Raw genomic sequence first — 18,761 nt, 5'->3', positions numbered from 1 at the left:
GTTTTTCTGTGGCCAAAGCTATAGTTCAAGTACAGCATTTGACTTGCAGTTGCTGGCCCAAGTTCAATCCCCAGGATCCCATATGGTCCCCTGAGCACCATCAGGAATAATTCCTGAATGTAGAGCTAGGAATAACCCCTGAGTATTGCTGAGCACTACTGTGCGCGCATGCATGCACGCGCGCACACACACACACACATACACACACACGACAAAAATAGTTTTTCTTTATATTTTTCTAAAATATAATTGCAGGCTTATGTTGTAGCTACCTTGTCTGAGTCCTTTAATCATCCATTTCCTGAGTTGCCCTGGTTCCTTTTAGTTGTAGCAGTGTGTGGGGGTGGTATTAGAACTAAGATATAGACATAGTGTGGTTTCTTTTTATTGTGGTATCTGATTAATAGCTTCTTCAGAAGAATTAGTATATTCATATGTATATGTATATATAGTGTGCATATAAACAAGCACACATACATATATGTTTTAAAATGCAATGGAAATTATAGAGCAGATACTACAGAAAGCTAAAGCTTATAAGGCATGCTTATGATATTTCTCCAGGTCCTAAGAAAAAAGTAATTAACAGAATAAGTAGTAGTAAATACAATTTTAAAAAAAAGAAGAGAGATCCAGACACTCTAGCATAAAAATAAGAATTGTGGGGTCAAAGAACATGGGCCCAGGGTATGGAAGTTAAGATGCATGCCTTGCATGAGGCTGACCACAGTTTGATCCCAGAATGACAGGGTCCCCTGAGCATCACAGAGTAGCCATTAAGATTCCCAGTTTTGTCAGGGTAGCTGGCTAATCCATGGCACCATAGGTTCTGAACAGTACCAGTTGGCTGAGTATCACCAGGAGGGCTCACCTTGCTTCCAAAATTAAGTAAAAAAGAATTCTATAAGGAGACAAACACTACATACAACCTTATCAAATAAATGATAGACTACCTATAAAGAAAGCATATTGACAGTTGGTCTGTTCCAAAAATGACAAGATAATAGTATGATAACTAAATCTGAAGAAAAAAATCTTGACATCCAAATTCAATATATAGCTAAGCTGTGTTATAAGGACATTCATTACAAAGTCATTCTTAGACAGCGAGCTTAAAAATATTAATACAATACTTTCTCCCATTTGTGAAACTTAGAAATACATAGCAACAAAGAGCCAAAGACAATACAATGGGAGAACTAATCCATACAACTGAGTGGGTGAAGGGGTGGGGTTAAAAAGGAAGAGCATTGGAGTCCTTGGAGGATACAGCAACCCAAAGAAATACGCACAAAGAGACTTGAAAACCTTCAGAGCAGGCTGCTGCTTAAACATCAGCAAGGTTATCTCCCACATATTTATAACCACATTACATAACCACATAAAACTCTCCTGAGATCTCCCGGACTGTGGGAAGTCTCTGACAGTAATGTAGGAAAGACACACTTTGAGACTACGAAAGAATCATAAGAAAGCACCACAAAGCTCCACCACATATTGTGAGTGAAGATCGCAATCCTGTAGACCCAATTATATAATCTGACCCATATATAATCTGAAATGGACATCAGAATAGAAATGTTAGGGTGTTCTGTGAGCTCAAAGAAATAATGGAAGCTAATAAAACAAAAGAGTATATGAGAGCAAAAATTAGAAAACTACAAACAGAAAAGTCAAAACTGAAAAATATGTTAGGCAAAATGAAAAATTCATTGAAGGCCTCACCAGCAGAGTAATCATTTCTGAGGACCAAATGAGTGAGCTTGAAAATGAAATGCAAAAAACCTCCAGCTGACAACAGAAGATGGTGGGGGGACCCTCAAAATAAAAGAACAGATGACAAAAGAACTTAGAGGTGAAATCAAGAGAAACAACTTAAGAAGTTTTGGGGTCCCAGAGAGTCTAAAGTTCTTGGGAGAAGAAGCAGATACTCTGGTACTGGGATGTGGGGCTAGAATTATGTGCATGAAAAATCATACAGTTATTGCAACCACAAAATCTTAATAAAGGAAAAAGAGAGACAAAAGGAACTATTAACACAACTCCTCTTTTAGAACAAAGGAAAGTCTCAAAGAAATATTGTACTCCTGAAAATGATACAATGTGATTTTTTAAAAAATAATAGGGCTTGGGGCTGGAGAGATAGCCTGGAGGTAAGGCGTCTGCCTTCCAGGTAGAAGGACGGTGGTTCGAATCCTGGCATCTTATATGATCAGTGGTTCGAATCCTGGCATCCTATATGATCCTCCGTGCCTGCCAGGGGTGATTTCTGAGCATAGAGCCAGGAGTAACCCCTGAGCACTGCTGGGTGTGGCCCAAAAACCAAATAATAATAATAATGATAATAATAATAATAATAGGGCTATTTTCTTTTTGAGCAACACCTGGTATGGTATGACCTTAGGGCTCTTTTTATTTTTTTAATTGAGACAGAGCACAGTGGCCAAACTGTTTCCAGCACCTTATATAATCCCCTGAGCCCACCAGGAGTGATCACTCCTGGGTAATGAGCCAGAAGTTAGCCCTGAGCACCACCAGGTGTGGACTCAACCCAACACCCCATTCCCCTCCCCCCCCCCAAAAAAATAGAGCTGGAGAGATAGTACAGTAGGTAAGGAACTTTCATTGCATGCGGCCAACCTAAGTTCAATCTCAGTCATCCCATATGGTCCCCAGAACCTACCAGGAATACCTCCTAAATGTAGAACCAGGAGCAACCTCTGAGCATAACCAGTGTGGGCCTCCAAAAATAACCCTAAAGCTAAAGATTGTGGGGCTGGAGAAATAATACAAAGCTTAAGGCACTTGACTAGCATGTGCTGCAACCGTGACCCTGGTTTAAATCTTGGCACCACATATGTTCACTCATGCATTGGCAGGTATGAGTAACACAGGGTATGTCCCCAAAACAAAAAAGACAGCATGGGATCAGATAGGCAGTATAGGAAGTAAAGAACTTGCCTTGCATGTAGCTGCTGCAGCCAAAACCTTGGTTCAAATCCCTGGTAGCACATATGGCCCCCGTGAGCACAAACCAGGGATAGTCCCCAAGCACTACCCCCTGCTTCAAATAATGATAGCAAACAAAACCAGTAAACTTAAACAGTTAATTGTTAACAAGTTATAAAACAAAGCAAATGTCAAAAGTAAAGAAAAGATACATAGTAGGAAAAAAGTATTATTAATAGAAATGTTGAGTTGGTAGTTGTCAAGAGGCAGCTCTGATTCGAAGGACCAACAGAAATGACTTTATCTAAGAAAAATAAACTTGAGTCCGAAAGTTCAGTTCATGTTAAGGGAAGCAGCCTGGTTGCAGCAACATGTAGAGTTTCATGTTTCTAGCCTAGACTTTCCTCATGGGTGTCAATAAAGTCCTCAGAAGCTGCTTCTACCTCATATCAGCTCAAAGCAGCATCAAAACCTATTTTAATTAGGGTTCTGATGGAGTAGGTGAAATAGGGCAACACAAAAAGCTAAGTACTATATTACAGGGAATTTATAAATATTTCTGCAAGAAACAAAAAAACAAAAACAAAAAAATATTTCTGCATAGGTTTTGAGCCCATTGAACCCCTCATGTTCTCATGAACATTGACCTATTTGCCTTTCCTATCAGACCATAAACTCTCTGTATCCCTGCAATACCTGACATGAACTGTATGATGATTTTGCCCTGAAATTTTCATTAATAGAAGAGAGCAATGAAATTATGATAAATAAGGCTTGCTTTGAGCCATCAGAGATAGAAAATCTTGCATCCCAGCCTGTACTTCAGTTGGGGGTATTATCACAAGGTAGCATTTGAGAAGACAGGGACCCTCAGTACCAGTGATGGTGACATAGGCTTGGTGCAGTTCTTGGACGTTGGTGGCTGTGTTCTGATACTGAAGCTCCATGGTGAGGAGCTGTTGCTCAGTACTCCTCTGATCTTGCAGAGGGTCCATGAACGGACCAGACAGGGCCTTCTGGATCAGGCCTTCCAGCTCTGCCAGTGCTGCTGATATCCGGTGCTGCAAGTTGGGTACAATGGTATGGCGATGGCTGAGCAGGAGCTCTGAGGTCTGACTTTTCTCAAATTGAAATGCCTCCCACATATCCAGGAGCTTCAAGGCAAACATAGGGTAATCAAGTAGATGTGATTGTTGGGAGGGACTCACAGACGGACAGGTGACACCCAGATTTCCTTCTTACCGAGATGTCCAGTGCTTCGTATTCAGCATTGAAAAGGTTAAAATGGTCTCGGATGAGTTCGTGGAGTGACCGTATGTATTCCATCCGTTCCTCCAGCTCTGAATAATGGTCGTTGGCTTCATTCAACTGCAGGCCATACTGTAGTATGAGACCAGCACCCCCACAACCCTATGCACCTTGCTGAGCCCACCCTGGGAGGACACTCCTATTATTCTAGAGGCTCTAATTCCATGCAGGTAACTTTTTTTTTTGGTTTTTGGGCCACACCCGGCGATGCTCAGGGATTACTCCTGGCTGTCTGCTCAGAAATAGCTCCTGGCAGACACGGGGAACCATATGAGACACCAGGATTCGAACCAACCACCTTTGGTCCTGGATCGGCTGCTTGCAAGGCAAATGCCGCTGTGTTATCTCTCCGGGCCCTATGCAGGTAACTTTTAAGAAACTAAAGTCAGGCATGGTCTTGGGCAATATTTCCATTCCCATCCATCTGAAGACAGTCCTCATTAAAATCATTACCCTGACAGGTCCCTGTCTTATTTTCACAGATAGCAAAACTTTGAAAGCAGGACTATATCGCTTTCATCACACCGAGGCTGCCTCCTGCAATTGAGAGGAATGAGGAGCATGTGGAAGGATGGAAAGTATCCAGGGTAGATATGATTGTGAGCACATTTTAAGGGCATAAATCCCCACTGGGAACTTCGCAGAGACCTGAAGTAAATGTGTGGAACATTTAAGAATAAAGGGTCCCTTGGGGCCAGCGAGGTGGCACTAGAGGTGAGGTGTCTGCCTTGCAAGCGCTAGCCAAAAAAATATCTTGACTGCGGTTCGATCCCCCAGCGTCCCACATGGTCCCCCCAAGCCAGGGGCAATTTCTGAGCGCTTAGCCAGGAGTAACCCCTGAGCATCAAACGAGTGTGGCCCGAAACTCCACCCACAAAAAAAAAGAATAAAGGGCCCTGGATACATTGAGTTGGAAGAATGGAAGATCTCACCTTCCGGGAGCATCGTGCTATACTGTAAATGTCGGAGCTGATGGTTTGGAAAGCTTCCATATATCTTGTGAGCTCTCCCATTAGTTGTTGACTACGAGTTTTGCACTCATCCTGCACATGTTCAAGAATGTCGTTCTTGATGCTCTCTATCTTGGATTCTATAGATGAGAGAATATTAGGTTTAGAAAGTGCACAGATAAAAGAGTGCTGCTAGTTGAGAAAGTCTGTAATGAGTCCATTTCCTCATTCAATTCTTGCTGATTTCCAGCTAAGAGTCCAGTTAGCTGCTACACTTTGGGGTCTGTGAAGAATTTAAGACCAAGAATAAGTGTGACAGGAAGAGTCCTACTCTTAGGAGTTAACAAAGTGATGACAAAGATAACATAAATGTATAATCACAAACAAGTGTGGTAAGTGCTCTGCAAGTTTGTAGGAACCCTCAATAAGGCATAATGAAGAAAGACATGGCCAAAAGAAGCTAGGAAAATCTCTCCAAAAGACATTGGAAATGAGTGTATTGATGAGCTAATGTTCCATAGGAACAAAGGCAGATATAAATTTAACAGCATGTACAAAGGCATGAAAATAAAATGTTGATGAACAGCATACTACCCATACCACAGATGAAAGCTTTCTTTGGGAGTTTTACCACTTCTTCTTGGCAGAAAAGGTTCCTAAAAAGTATATCATAATTTTTGAAGATTAATGGGAAGAAGATAACATGTAGACATAGAGCTAGACATTTCAGAAGCTGCATTTGGCAATACAAACAACTTCACAGTTTGTATTGATGGCAAAAATAATAACACAATACCTTATCAAATTTAAGATACTGATGACTATTTTGATAGCTAAAGGGAAAACATGACATCTAAACTCTAAAATGTCACCAATCATAATATACCTTATAAGTTCAGATGTTAAAATATCCACAGAACGACAAAATAAAATCTAGAAATAATGGAACAGTAGATTGATAAATGCTAGGGTTCATTTAGTGGGATTTTGGAGATAGATGGAAAAACAGATATGAGGGAAATGTAGCAGAAAGAATGAAAATCCTATGGATTATAGTAGAAACTTTGCCTTACCAACCCACTTTGAGGTTAGTACTATTACTTTCCCTATTTTTTCCTATTATTTTCCCTATTGAGGTAAGTACTATATTACTTCCCCTCCACTTGCAAATGGAGACCTAGAGAGGCAAGTAATTTTATTGATATCACAGTTGTAGGGAAAGATTCAAACTCAGGAAGATGAACTCTCCTCTTATATTTTATGTTTAAGGGGTGAAAGTAAATTTATTTGTACATCTATAAGGATATCTAAAACCAGAAAGTGGAATGGTATATGAGAGGGTGAAATAACTGAGAAAACAGACATTGAGACAGAAAATATGGCACATTTGCAGCCCTGCGAATTAACCAAAGGACTAAACACCATGAACTGAGACAATCAAGAGCAAAAGAACCTATCAAGGGATACCCAAGCTTAAACAGAATACAAGGCTTATGATAGAAGATAGAATCTAGGCTGCTGCACTGCATAACTTGGACTAGCAGCATCACATAGATGAAGGTAAAGAGGGGCTCAATAGTGACACTGTGTGGCATAAAGGAACAGTAGATTGATAAAATGCTAGGGTCCATTCAGTGGGATTTTGGAGATAGATGGAAAAACAGATTTGAGAGAAATGTAGCAGAAAGAGTGAAAAGAACTTGGCATTAGCATGGATATGGTAGAGTTAGGAAGAGGGAAAAGCAAAGAATTAACTCAAAATTATGGTGATCCCAACTCACCAGATTGGAGAACTATGTCATTCAATGTTCAAGGGGTCCAAGGTAAAATGATAGAGTTGAAGAATAAAATAAATAAGACTAGATCAGTTGGGAACTGAGAGATAGCATAGAAGTAAGGCATTTGCCTTACCCAAAAAAGCACCCCCCCCAAAAAAAAAAAAAAAGACTAGATCAGCAAGAAGTATGAGTATTTAATTGGGGCCAGAGAAATAACATGGAGGTAGGGCATTTGCCTTGCATGCAAAAGGATGGTGGTTCGAATCCCAGCTTCCCATATGGTTCTCTAAGCCTGCCAGGAGCGATTTCTGAGCGTAGAGCCAGGAGGAACCTCTGAGTGCAGCTGGGTGTGACTCAAAAACCAAAAAAAAAAAAAAAAAAAAAAAGTAAGAGGGGATAAAGTGAAGTAATAATTTTCTTTCTTGGGGCTGGAGAGATAGCACATCGGTGAGGTGTTTGCCTTGCAAGCAGCCTATCCAGGAGGGACAGTGGTTGAAATCCAGGCATCCCATATGGTCCCCTGTACCTGCCAGGACCGATTCTTGGGCACAGAGCCAGGAGTAACCCCTGAGCACTGCTGGGTGTGACCCAAAAACAAACAAACAAAAAAACTCTTTTCTTTCTTTCTGTTTTGTTTTTTTTTTTTCAAGGTTTGGTATCTAGAGCTCTACAATGTAAAACAATTAAGTGCCTATGGCTTGTCAGACTCAGTGTTGGGATATCTCATTTAATCTTTCTTACAATACCCTTGTGAGTGACATGATGTATAGACTATAAATAAGCATAATCTCAGTGATCTGATACTAAACAATCAGTGAAGAACAGAGCCAGGATTTTGAATGCCATGACTATATTTTACCATGGACTCATCTTGAAGAGGCCAGCTGATCCTGAACTAGAGATAATCGAACAAGGTCAGATAAAAAGGGAAGCAATCATAAGCCCTTCCTATTAGTTTTGTCAGCATGGACACTATCCTTTTAGGAAAGAAGGGTGAAGGAAAGAGTGGGAATTTTATAGCTCATAAGTTACCTAATGAGGCATGTATGAAGGCTGGGAAGACAGGAACTTTCAAACAAGCTTTCACTTGTTAGCTACAAGGCCACTAACTTCATTAAGAAAGCAGGCATGTTGTGGGGTGGGGAGGAAGGATACTTGGGATATTGATCATGGGAATGTTGCACTGGTGAAGGATTTTATATACATATATATTAAAAAATAAAAAAAGAAAAAAGAAAAGAAAAGATAAGGCCTCCCAATTCTTTTTTTTTTTTTTTTTTTAGTTTTTCGAGTCACGCCCATTTGATACTCAGGGGTTACTCCTGGCTAAGTGCTCAGAAATTGCCCCTGGCTTGGGGGGACCATATGGGACATTGGGGGATAGAACCGCCGGTCCTTCCTTGGCTAGCGCTTGCAAGGCAGACACCTTACCTCTAGCGCCACCTCGCTGGTTCCAAGGCCTCCCAGTTCTTATCACAGGCTGTGTTCTTTACACTGACTGTATAGAAAGAGGAGGTACAGTAAATGCACCCCATATATACACCTCAACACAGTCCCTTTGCCTGGTCTGTATTGTGAATTGGGGGACAAAAAAAATTTAAAAAAAAGGCAGGCATGCAATTGAGGGGTAGGCATAATTTAGTCTCCACAGCAATGACTGCTACTAGTTCTAATGAACCTTAATGATTATGTGATAAAATAGAACAGCCTCCATGTTTCCTAGGAGAATAAATCACTGGCTTATTTTACCACTATGAGGCTTTCCAAGGCCAGGTCCTTGGCAGAGGAGGCACTTAGCTAATAAACACTATAACATGAGCCATCCTTCTTAAGGGAAGGAAGAAAAAGAAAAGATGAACAAAACCATGTATTAAAATTTTTCAGAGACCCGGGGCTCAATTAAGCCTGGACCTAGTCACAGTAGGTTGTAGCAAGAAGACAGAACCAAATGGACTGAGGAGTAAATAGCAGACTGAGCTGAGATCCCATTTTCATGTGGTATCTGGTTAGATAGCATCTTGTAGTGTATCCTTATAATTATATGAGACAATCATAGTAAAGTAGAATCACGGGGTTATTGTGAACAGAAACGGGGTCAATTTTGATGTTACTAAGTTTCCAACAAATTCCAAATGGCAGATAAAACAAAAGATAGCAGAGAGTTGATAGCTTGTAGCCTCTGGATGCTATTCTGGGACCAGAGGCAGGAGAACCTACAATAGTAGCTGTTGTTAGTGACTTGACTAAGAAATAGAATGGATGAAAGATTCACAAAATTCCATGGATCTACAGTGGCAGCAGGATCCAATGCAGGGCCAACTCAATAAAGGGAGGAACTCTGGGATCCACGAAGCTTTAGTATACCCTAAATCTCACTTAGAGTCAAGAGATGCTGGTAACAATGACATAGCCTAAAATCCATCTCTGGTGCCAAGTGACTCTTAGCAAAGAAAAAGAGCAGAAGACACTTTGGAATAAAATCATCCAATACCTGTAATAAGAAATTTAAATCAACAGGTATCTTAGGTAGTCTGAATCAAACTAAACATGTTTGTTTTAATTTAAAGTGCTCTCCCAGGGGCCAGAGCAATAGTACAGCAGGTAGAGTGGTATGTCTTGCACATGCCCAACATGTTTGATCCCTGGCACCTCATAGGGGCCCCTGGGTTTGCCAGTAGTGATCCCTGAATGAAGACCCAGGAGTAGGTCCTGAGCACCACCAGGTGTAGATCCCCCCCAAAATGAGTAAATATAAAAGTGCTGTCCCCGTGAATTCCACACAACTTTCAAAGAACTAATACCATCCTGCTCAAATTCTTTTTTTTTGGTTTTGTTTTTGTTTTTTGTTTTTGGGCCACACCCAGCGATGCTCAGGGGTTACTCCTGGCTGTCTGCTCAGAAATAACTCCTGACAGGCACGGGGGACCATATGGGACACCGGGATTCGAACCAACCACCTTTGGTCCTGGATTGGCTGCTTGCAAGGCAAATGCCGCTGTGCTATCTCTCCGGGCCCCTGCTCAAATTCCTTAAAAAAAAAAAATGGAGATGGTGATTCAGGTGAACATTTCTGAGCACGTTTTTTTTGTTTGTTTGTTTTTCGGGCCACACCCATTTGATGCTCAGGGGTTACTCCTGGCTAAGCACTCAGAAATTGCCCCTGGCTTGGGGGGACCATATGGGACGCTGCCAGTCCTTCCTTGGCTAGCGCTTGCAAGGCAGACACCTTACCTCTAGCGCCACCTCGCCGGTCCCTCTGAGCACATTTTTTATGTGACCTCATTTTGGGGGAAGAGAATTGTGGAAAATTAGACACTTTACTCTTTAATTAACACATTTTTTTTTCTTTTTGGGCCACACCCGGTGATGCTCAAGGGTTTCTCCTGGCTATGTGTTCAGAAATTGCTCCTGGCTTGGGGGACCATATGGGACTCCAGGGGATCAAACCAAGGCCCATCCCAGGTTAGTGTGTACAAGGCAGATGCCCTACCCCATTTGCACCACCGCTCTGGCCCCTAATTAACACATCTTTTATCACAAAGAGAAGGAGCTGGAACCTAAGTCTTCAACAAATTTTTGAATTGCAATGAGCAGTCTATATCAAAGGTCCCTGGAGAATTCCAGGCCCAATGAGGGCCATATTGATAAGGAAGGTAGAAGGAATGGTGGTAAAGAGAGCAGTACTCACCAAAGTCTGTCTTTATATTATGACAATTCAGTAGCAGTAACTTCCCTTTTGTGATCAACTCACTGGGTATTTCTGAGATACGGGTATGCCAAGCCTTGAGATTGTTCACCAGAGTCACATAATTTTTGATAGGGCAACCTCTCATAGTTTCTAGCTGCTGAGGTCCCCAGCTTTTCAGGAACTCATAAATTTCTGTCATCCAGCTATATTCCCTGCAGAATTCCTGCACTTCACACAGTGTATCCTAGAAAAAAAACACGGTGCTTAGTGCAGAAGTGGACAGCTTAGTTAGACCTAGAGTATACTATCCCACTCAACCAACTTCTGTTCTTACCTGTAGGAGGAACTGTTGTATGTTCAATGCCTGCTGTATTTGAAGGTTGTTGTCAAGATCAACTTTCAACTGGTTAAAATTGGTAGGCAAATACTGGCCATGTAACCGGTAACCACGGACCTCCAGGGTATCAGCATTTGCGTGAGTTTTCCAGGGACACACAAGTCCTATATCTGGCCCACAGAAGATACTTGCAGCGTGGCTAAGCTGGCTCTGCAACTTGAATATCGGGTATTCCGTGTTCGTGTTTTCTTCATCTTCTTCTTCTGATGGGGAATATGCCGTAATTGTCATGGACGATTTCATACTTGTCCATGAATGCCCTCCAAAGGCCTATACCTAATCTCTCTAACCTGATTATGCACACACATATTATAAACAACAAGTACACATATATCCCTTGTTCATGCATAAGTATATACTTGTAACAATATCACAAACATAGGACAACAGACTCATGAAAGGAATTTGTACTAATTTTGGTTCAGGTAGAGAGAACAGAATTTAGTTAATATAAGTAGAAAGGTAATAATTTTGGTATAATAAGTCTGATCTAGGTTTGATCATCAGCACCACATATGGTTCCCTGAACCTACTAGGGTGATATCTGATCACAGGAATAAGCCAGGAATAAGACCTGTTCACCACCAGATATGGCTAAAAAAAAAAAAAAAAAAAAAAGCTAAAAAATTAGAGGAGTTGAAAACTGGGTATTCTGGCTATACTGTCTGGAAAATTGGGATGGCACAGCCAAACTATTAGCTACAACAGTTAAATTCTGAATCAAAATTTCTCCATCATCTAAGTCAATGACATTTAAATGGAAGACTGAAAATTATAATTGGTAGTACAAAAGAGGAGGTGAGAAAAGCTTTTACACAAGTCATTCCTCACTATCTAGTGTATGAAACATCCTTGAATCTGGCCTTTCTTTTTCACTTCCTAATTACTGATTGTCAACTTTTCTATTTGTAGTAAAACACAGGGGGGATGGAATAGAACTGACAGTCAAGAAAAAAAAACCTGGGGCTGGAGCAATAAAATAGCAGGTAGGGTGTTTGCCTTTTACATGGCTGACCTGAGTTCGATTTCCAGCATCCCATATTGACCCCGGAGCCTACCAGGTGTGATTTCTGAGTGCAGAGACAGAAGTAACCCCTGAGTGCCACCATGTGTGGTCCAAAAACCAAAACAAAACAAAACAAAAAGAAAAAAGAAAAAAAGAAGAAAAAGAAAAAGAAAGCCTTAGTTCCTTAGATTAATAGAAAGTTTGTTTACTTCCTTCCCTTTCCTTTGTTGCTATTGCACAAGCAATAACTTGTGCTATCTAGGGAGTTACATACTGGCTATCTTACTTGCAATTTTAGTTGTGCTTGCATGAGGGTCACACATCAGGTCAAGATGCCTGCCAGGAGACACACGCTATTTTAAGTTGTGTGCTCTTTCTGGATGGAGTCCTCACTGGGGTGCTTACATCTGTGCTTGCCAAGGATTGCACTTTCTAACTGGGGAACTTACATATATATTAGCAGTGTGAGTCCATTTTAAACAAGTTGCTGTGCTGTGACTAGAAATCATTCTGCAGCAACAAAAGATAGACAGTCAACCTACCAAGATTGTTCTCAGTGTAGATAGCAGAATCAGAGATTCAACCTGAGGATTTATGCTTGTTTATGCAGTCATTCTAAGCCACTAAGCTTAGAATTATTTATTTATTTATTTATTTATTTATTTATTTATTTGTCCCCAGGGCCCCTATGGACAGAATTTACAATAAGGAGTTAAGAGCATAAAAAATAGAGAAAATTTGTCAACAAATGGTGCTAGAAAAACTAGATATCCACATGTGAAAGAAAGAGATAGGGTTATTATTTCATACCATGCACAAAAATTAACTCAAAATGGATTAAAATCTTAGATGTTAGATCTGAAATCATAAAATACATGAATAAAACAGGCAACAAAACATTCCATGAAATTGACTTTGGTTAATACTTCAGGGATTTGACTCCATTGGTAAGGAAAATGAAAGCAAAAAACCCCACAAAACCACCAGTATTATATAAAGTTAAAAAGCTTCTGACACTGAAAAAAAATCATTAAAAAACAAAATACAGGGGATGGAGCAATAGAATAGTGGGTAGGGTGTTTGCTTTGCACATGACCAACCCATGTTTAATTCCTGATACCCTCTGAGTCCCACAGGAGTGATCTCTGAGCACAGATCCAAGAGTAAGCCCTGAGCATTACTGGATGTAAATATCCTCCCCAAAAATGCTATAAGTACGGGAGCTGGAGATAGAGCTCAACAGACTAACTACATGATTTGCTTGTAAGAGGTCTGTACCATATAGTCCCCCAGTACTGTGGAGATTGAGTAACCCCCAGGTATATAGCCTAGAAAAGATCCCGAGTACAAGAAGAATGGCCTAAAAAAAAAAAAACCCAAAGAATTATCCTATAAGTACAATGGAAATTATATTTATATACCATTTACAAAAAAACATATGCATATGCATATAAAATATGCATATAAAATATTCATACCATAAAAATTTACTAAAAAAGTCAACAAAAGATTTAAAACATAGCTGGAGCAATAGAACAGTGGGGTAGGGAATCTGCCTTACACAATGCTTCCTGGTGTGGCCCAAAAAAACAAACAAAAAAGCAAATAAATAAATACAATACTGGTGATCTAATTCAGTCTATCTGAAATATTTGGTTGATTCAAAAATAAATTTTTTTTTTGGTTTTTGGGCCACACCCAGCATTGCTCAGGAGTTATTCCTGGCTGTCTGCTCAGAAATAGCTCCTGGCAGGCACGGGGACCATATGGGACACTGGGATTCAAACCAACCACCTTTGGTCCTGGATCGGCTGCTTGCAAGGCAAACGCCGCTGTGCTATCTCTCTGGGCCCTGATTCAAAATTTTTAATACAGTAGAGGGAAAGCTGCCTTAATGGGGGTCCTACACCCACTTTTATTTCTGCTACCACTCCCAGATAAGACTCCTTTGAAGACTTTTGCCCCATCTATCATGTGGCAACTTTGCCCCCTCAATCCATAGTTCCCTTTGAAGCTTAGCCTGGTTAGAGTAGTATTGATAGGCAAAATGCCTATAAATATTTTCCTTTGTTCTTCTAATGATTGTTGATTTAAGACAATATGTATAGAATGTACCAGAAAGTCAGGGCTCTCAGTCCACAAGGCTGTGAACCCCCTAACCCCATGCTTTTTTCTCTTATATCTGTCTTGTCTTCTTAATTCTCATGGCACCCAATGCTTCAGACCAATTCACTAGTACTGACAACTATGATGGTAAAATAGACTGATTTAGTCTTTATGGAAGACTGTATGGAAATTTCTCAAAATAAGACCACCCATTTGTACCAGTAATTCCACTTGTAGGTATCTAGTCAAAGCACTAATTTGAAAACAATGTATGAACAACTATTTTAACTGCAACACAATTTACACTACTGTCAAGATCTGAAAACAATGTTAGTGGTTAGTGACAAATAAATGAATATGAAATCTGTGGTATATAAGCATAGCGGAATACTACTCAACTAAAAGAAGTGATGGAATCTTCCCTTTTGCTACAACATAGGAAACTGGAGGGCTTAGTGCTAAAATAATCCAAAGGAGGGCTTATTTTATTCAGAAAGTTAGAACAGCAGGTTGATCTGTTGCCTTGCATGCAGCTGATCTGGATTCAATCTCTGGCAGACCATTTGGAGTAAGACCAAGACCTCCAGGAGTAATTTCCTGCGTTCAGAACCAGGAGTAACCCATGAGTAATACTGGGTATGGCCCAAAAACAACCAAAAAATTAGCCAAAGAAGAAAAACAGACATCAGATGATCTCACTCATATGTAGTATATAAAGAAATAAAGCACGGGAGAAACAATAATTGATGATAATGCTGGGATTCAAAAAACTATTGAACTATTGAACTGGTTATTTATTTAAACTTGTTACAGGGGAACTAAAGGAGGGAGATACCTCTTTACATTGAACAACTGGGTGTTACAAGTAACAATCCATTGTTTTGTATAAAATCAAATTGATTGGTTTTTGTACCATTATTAATATCAGGCACGATCAGACAACAGGGGCAGAGAGTTATAAAGCACAGTTCATGTAGTTTTGGGCAATTGTGGTCCCAGGAGAAAAGCTATAGAGGGAGAGAGCTACTAGAAAGAAACTGCTATTGAGGGAACCTACTGAGGAGCTGCTGCTGAAGAAGCCCCTAAAAGGGAGCTAATTGAGGTCCATGTTCTAAACAGCAATGTTCTAAACATGTTGTTTACCTCCTGTGAGCTATAAATAAAGAACTGTTAACACTGAAAACAACCAGTGGTTAGCAGGTTATTCTTACTTGCCATCCTCAATAGCAAGAAGCTAGAAGCTAACTGTTTTTACCTGTTTGTGCTATAACAGGCTGAAAGGGGTGGTATATTTAGTACTTACCGTATTTGCCGGCATATAAGACGACTGGGTGTATAAGACGACCCCCTAATTTTGTAGTTAAAACATAGGTTTAGGCCTATATTCGCTGTTTCAGACAGAACGTTCCTGTGCTGCAACTGTATGTACCACAGTGAGCCAATCACAACAAGCAAAGGTCCAAAGGTTATACTGTAATAGACTTCCTCTCTGACTCTGGCCAATCTGAGCAGGCTTTTACAGTGTAGATTCGGGTCCAGAACATTGTCTAATTTGCATGCATCAAAAGCCTGCTTGGATTGGCTGAGTTAAGGCGGTTCGAGCAGCCTTGCAGTGATTGGTGCAGGATCGAGTTCGAAAATTCGTTTTGTGGCAATATTCAGACAATTTTCGTTTAGCGGCATATGAAACATTTTTCAGGATATACTCGGCGTATAAGACGATCACCGATTTTCGGTTGACTTTTTTTGTTTCAAAAGTTGTCTTATACACCGTAAAATATAGCATAGTGCCTCTAAGACATCCAAATCTTGATTCTTAATCTTCTTCCATCTGTACTCTCTTCCTTTATTGTTTTGGTTAATAGTTCAGGAGAAATATATTAATGTGCCAAGCTGGCAACTCACCCAAGTAGTACCTAAAAAACATCCCTAAGTAAGGTTAGGTAATAGAGAAGAAATTTATACATGAACCCTTATCCCAGTTAAACATCTCTTTTACTTGGATGACAAATATAGTTCTCAAACTTAACATAACAAAAATAAGTTCTGATTTCTGAAAAAGGAAGCCTCAATTTCTCCTTGCCAATTGCTGAGCGGCTCCATTTTAAATAGTCACTATCCTGTATACTAAACATTCAGGGAGCTCATAGTCTCTCTTCCAACTGTACCCCAAAACAAGTGGACAAATTATGCTTCAGGCCTGGAGCCAGCTCTGGAGGCTGAATGATAACAACAGGCTGCACCAGGTAAATGGTTAATTAACAGGAAGATCTTGAACAGGAAGCTCGTAAAGATGACAGATCCACCAGCCTAATTGGAAATACAGGATGTTGGTCTTATTTTAGCAACACAAAAGTGCCCTAAATTAATAGAACATCTGTGGAACAAAAGAAAATTCACCAATACTTAAAAGCTTGATTAGAAACACAAAGATTCAATTTACCTTTAAAAACAAAACCTTTACACACATAGCCTGGAATGGGGAGAAGGAAAAACCTGGAGATACTCAGGGGATCACTCCTGGCTCTGGTCATTAATCTCTGCTAAACATGACTACAAAAATGATTTAAATTTTTAAATTTATTTGTGGGGGTAGTGTTGGTCACCACATCTGTGGTACTCAGGGGCTATTCTTGGATCATGAAGATGTGATACATATATACAATGCTCTAAGGAATCATGCAATTCGTTGCAATATGGATAGAACTGGAAAATAACATGTTAAATGAGGTCAGAAGGAGGATAAATATAGGATGATATCACTTGTATGTGATATTTAGAATAACTGCGTGAGGGAATGCAATGGTTTAAATGGGGTTGTCTGGAATGCTCTTGGCCTCTTAGTTTAGTGAGGAAGAGAAAAGAAATTGAGAGGGGGAGGAGTAAGAGAGATGTGAAATAACAGGGACAGGGCCAAGGGGATTCAGGTGCAGTGGTGGTTTTAAGGAAGGACAGAACTAAATATCCAAGTAATGGATTCAACAACAATGAATAAAGACCCAAACTTTAACAACCATATAAATGTTATAAATGTGCCTGTTAATAGTGGCAGGCTGGGGTATGGAGGTGGGGCATTTGCCTTTCATGCAGAAGGTCATTGGTTCGAATTCCGGCATCCCATATGGTCCCCCGTGCCTGCCAGGGACTATTTCTGAGCGTAGAGCCAGGAGTAACCCCTGAGCACTGCTGGGTGTGACCCAAAAACCAAAAAAAAAAAAAAAATGTTAATAAATAAAACTAAGAACAAAAAAGCAGTTTGGAATAAGCACAGACATTAGAGTAGCAGTGTGGATGTGTGGAACCTTTCCTCTGGGCTGTTCCCCTCCAACCTCCCACTGTGGAAAACAGATTAAAGTTTTAATTTCCTCATCACCATTACCCTAGCTTCCTCCCCGCCCTAAGTCCCTCCCTCCCTTCCGTCCCCTTCCCCCTCTTCCCCCACTACACATCCATACTCAAACAGACAAATAAACAAAAGAGAATCCCAACATGAAAGCCACAGTGCCACCTGCAGGAAAACGAAAGAAGCTAACCCAAATGTATAAACAGAAACTTTCTACAGGCAACCACTGCAAAAATAAAACAGAAGGGCCTGGAGAGATAGCACAGCAGTGTTTGCCTTGCAAGCAGCCGATCCAGAACCAAAGGTAGTTGGTTCGAATCCCGGTGTCCAATATGGTCCCTCGTGCCTGCCAGGAGCTATTTCTGAGCAGACAGCCAGGAGTAACCCCTGAGCACCGCTGGGTGTGGCCCAAAAACCAAAAAATAAATAAATAAATAAAACAGAAGTTCTTGAAGAAAATAACAAATCTCCAAAGGGCTAGCTTAATGACAGAACTAGAGAAGGTAGGGGCTGAAGAAATAATAAGGCATAGTACCCCTTGAATGCAGATGATCTTGCTTCAATCCCTGGTACTATAATGATCCACCAAGTACTGCCAGAAATGATCTTTTACACAGAAGCACAGAACCAGAAGCCCTGAGCACAACACAGTGTGACTCAAAAGTCTAAAACTAAGAAAACAAACAAAATAATTGGAGAGGATAATGAAAAAGAAAGGAAATGAGCTATTACAGAAAAAACAACAAAGTTGGAGTATATCAACCAGAGCAGTCTACTTTATATATTATACACATTTGATATATATTAGACTTCTTTGATATATTATATATACATATATGGGACTGGATAGTACAGTAGGTAGAGCACTAGCCTTGCATACCACTTACCTGGATTTGATACCTGGCATCCTATATAATCCCCCAAGTAGTGCCAGGAGTAATTATTGAGTGCAGAACAAGAAGTATCCCCTGAGCATCACTGCATGTGGCAATATATTTATATTTATATATATGTATAATACATATAATATATACATGACAAGCAACAGAGCTAAATGAGCATAAATGTTTCACCAAAGACAAAGACAATACTTAAAAATTCTAAGCAGAGGGGCCAGAGCATTGGCACAAGTGGTAGGACATTTGCCTTGCACGGTCTAACCTAGGATGGACCTTGGTTCGATCCCCAGGCATCCCATACGGTTCCCCAATCCAGGAGTGATTTCTAAGTGCATAG

General features: G+C 40.3%; 1 protein-coding gene and 1 non-coding gene across 2 annotated transcripts in view; one reads left to right on the top strand and one right to left on the bottom strand.

The window, feature by feature from the left end:
* DNHD1 (dynein heavy chain domain 1) overlaps positions 1–18,761 on the bottom strand; it is a 103,397-nt gene that overhangs the window by 44,266 nt on the left and 40,370 nt on the right. The window contains exons 12-16 of the mRNA XM_049780636.1: positions 11,008–11,273; positions 10,674–10,917; positions 5,190–5,347; positions 4,192–4,317; positions 3,827–4,103 (exon numbers count right to left, since the gene is read on the bottom strand). Of these exons, the coding sequence (XP_049636593.1) occupies positions 3,827–4,103; positions 4,192–4,317; positions 5,190–5,347; positions 10,674–10,917; positions 11,008–11,273 (1,071 nt within the window). The remainder of the gene's footprint in view (positions 1–3,826; positions 4,104–4,191; positions 4,318–5,189; positions 5,348–10,673; positions 10,918–11,007; positions 11,274–18,761) is intronic.
* On the top strand, positions 8,443–8,577 carry LOC126019386 (small nucleolar RNA SNORA51). The gene has a single exon (XR_007499108.1). It is a non-coding gene; the product is annotated as a small nucleolar RNA SNORA51 (small nucleolar RNA).

This window comes from Suncus etruscus, chromosome 9 (assembly GCF_024139225.1).
Source record: "Suncus etruscus isolate mSunEtr1 chromosome 9, mSunEtr1.pri.cur, whole genome shotgun sequence".
NCBI classification, from domain to species: Eukaryota; Metazoa; Chordata; class Mammalia; order Eulipotyphla; family Soricidae; genus Suncus; species Suncus etruscus.
Note: the sequence above shows the minus strand (reverse complement) of the source record. Positions and strands in the feature narration are given on the sequence as shown.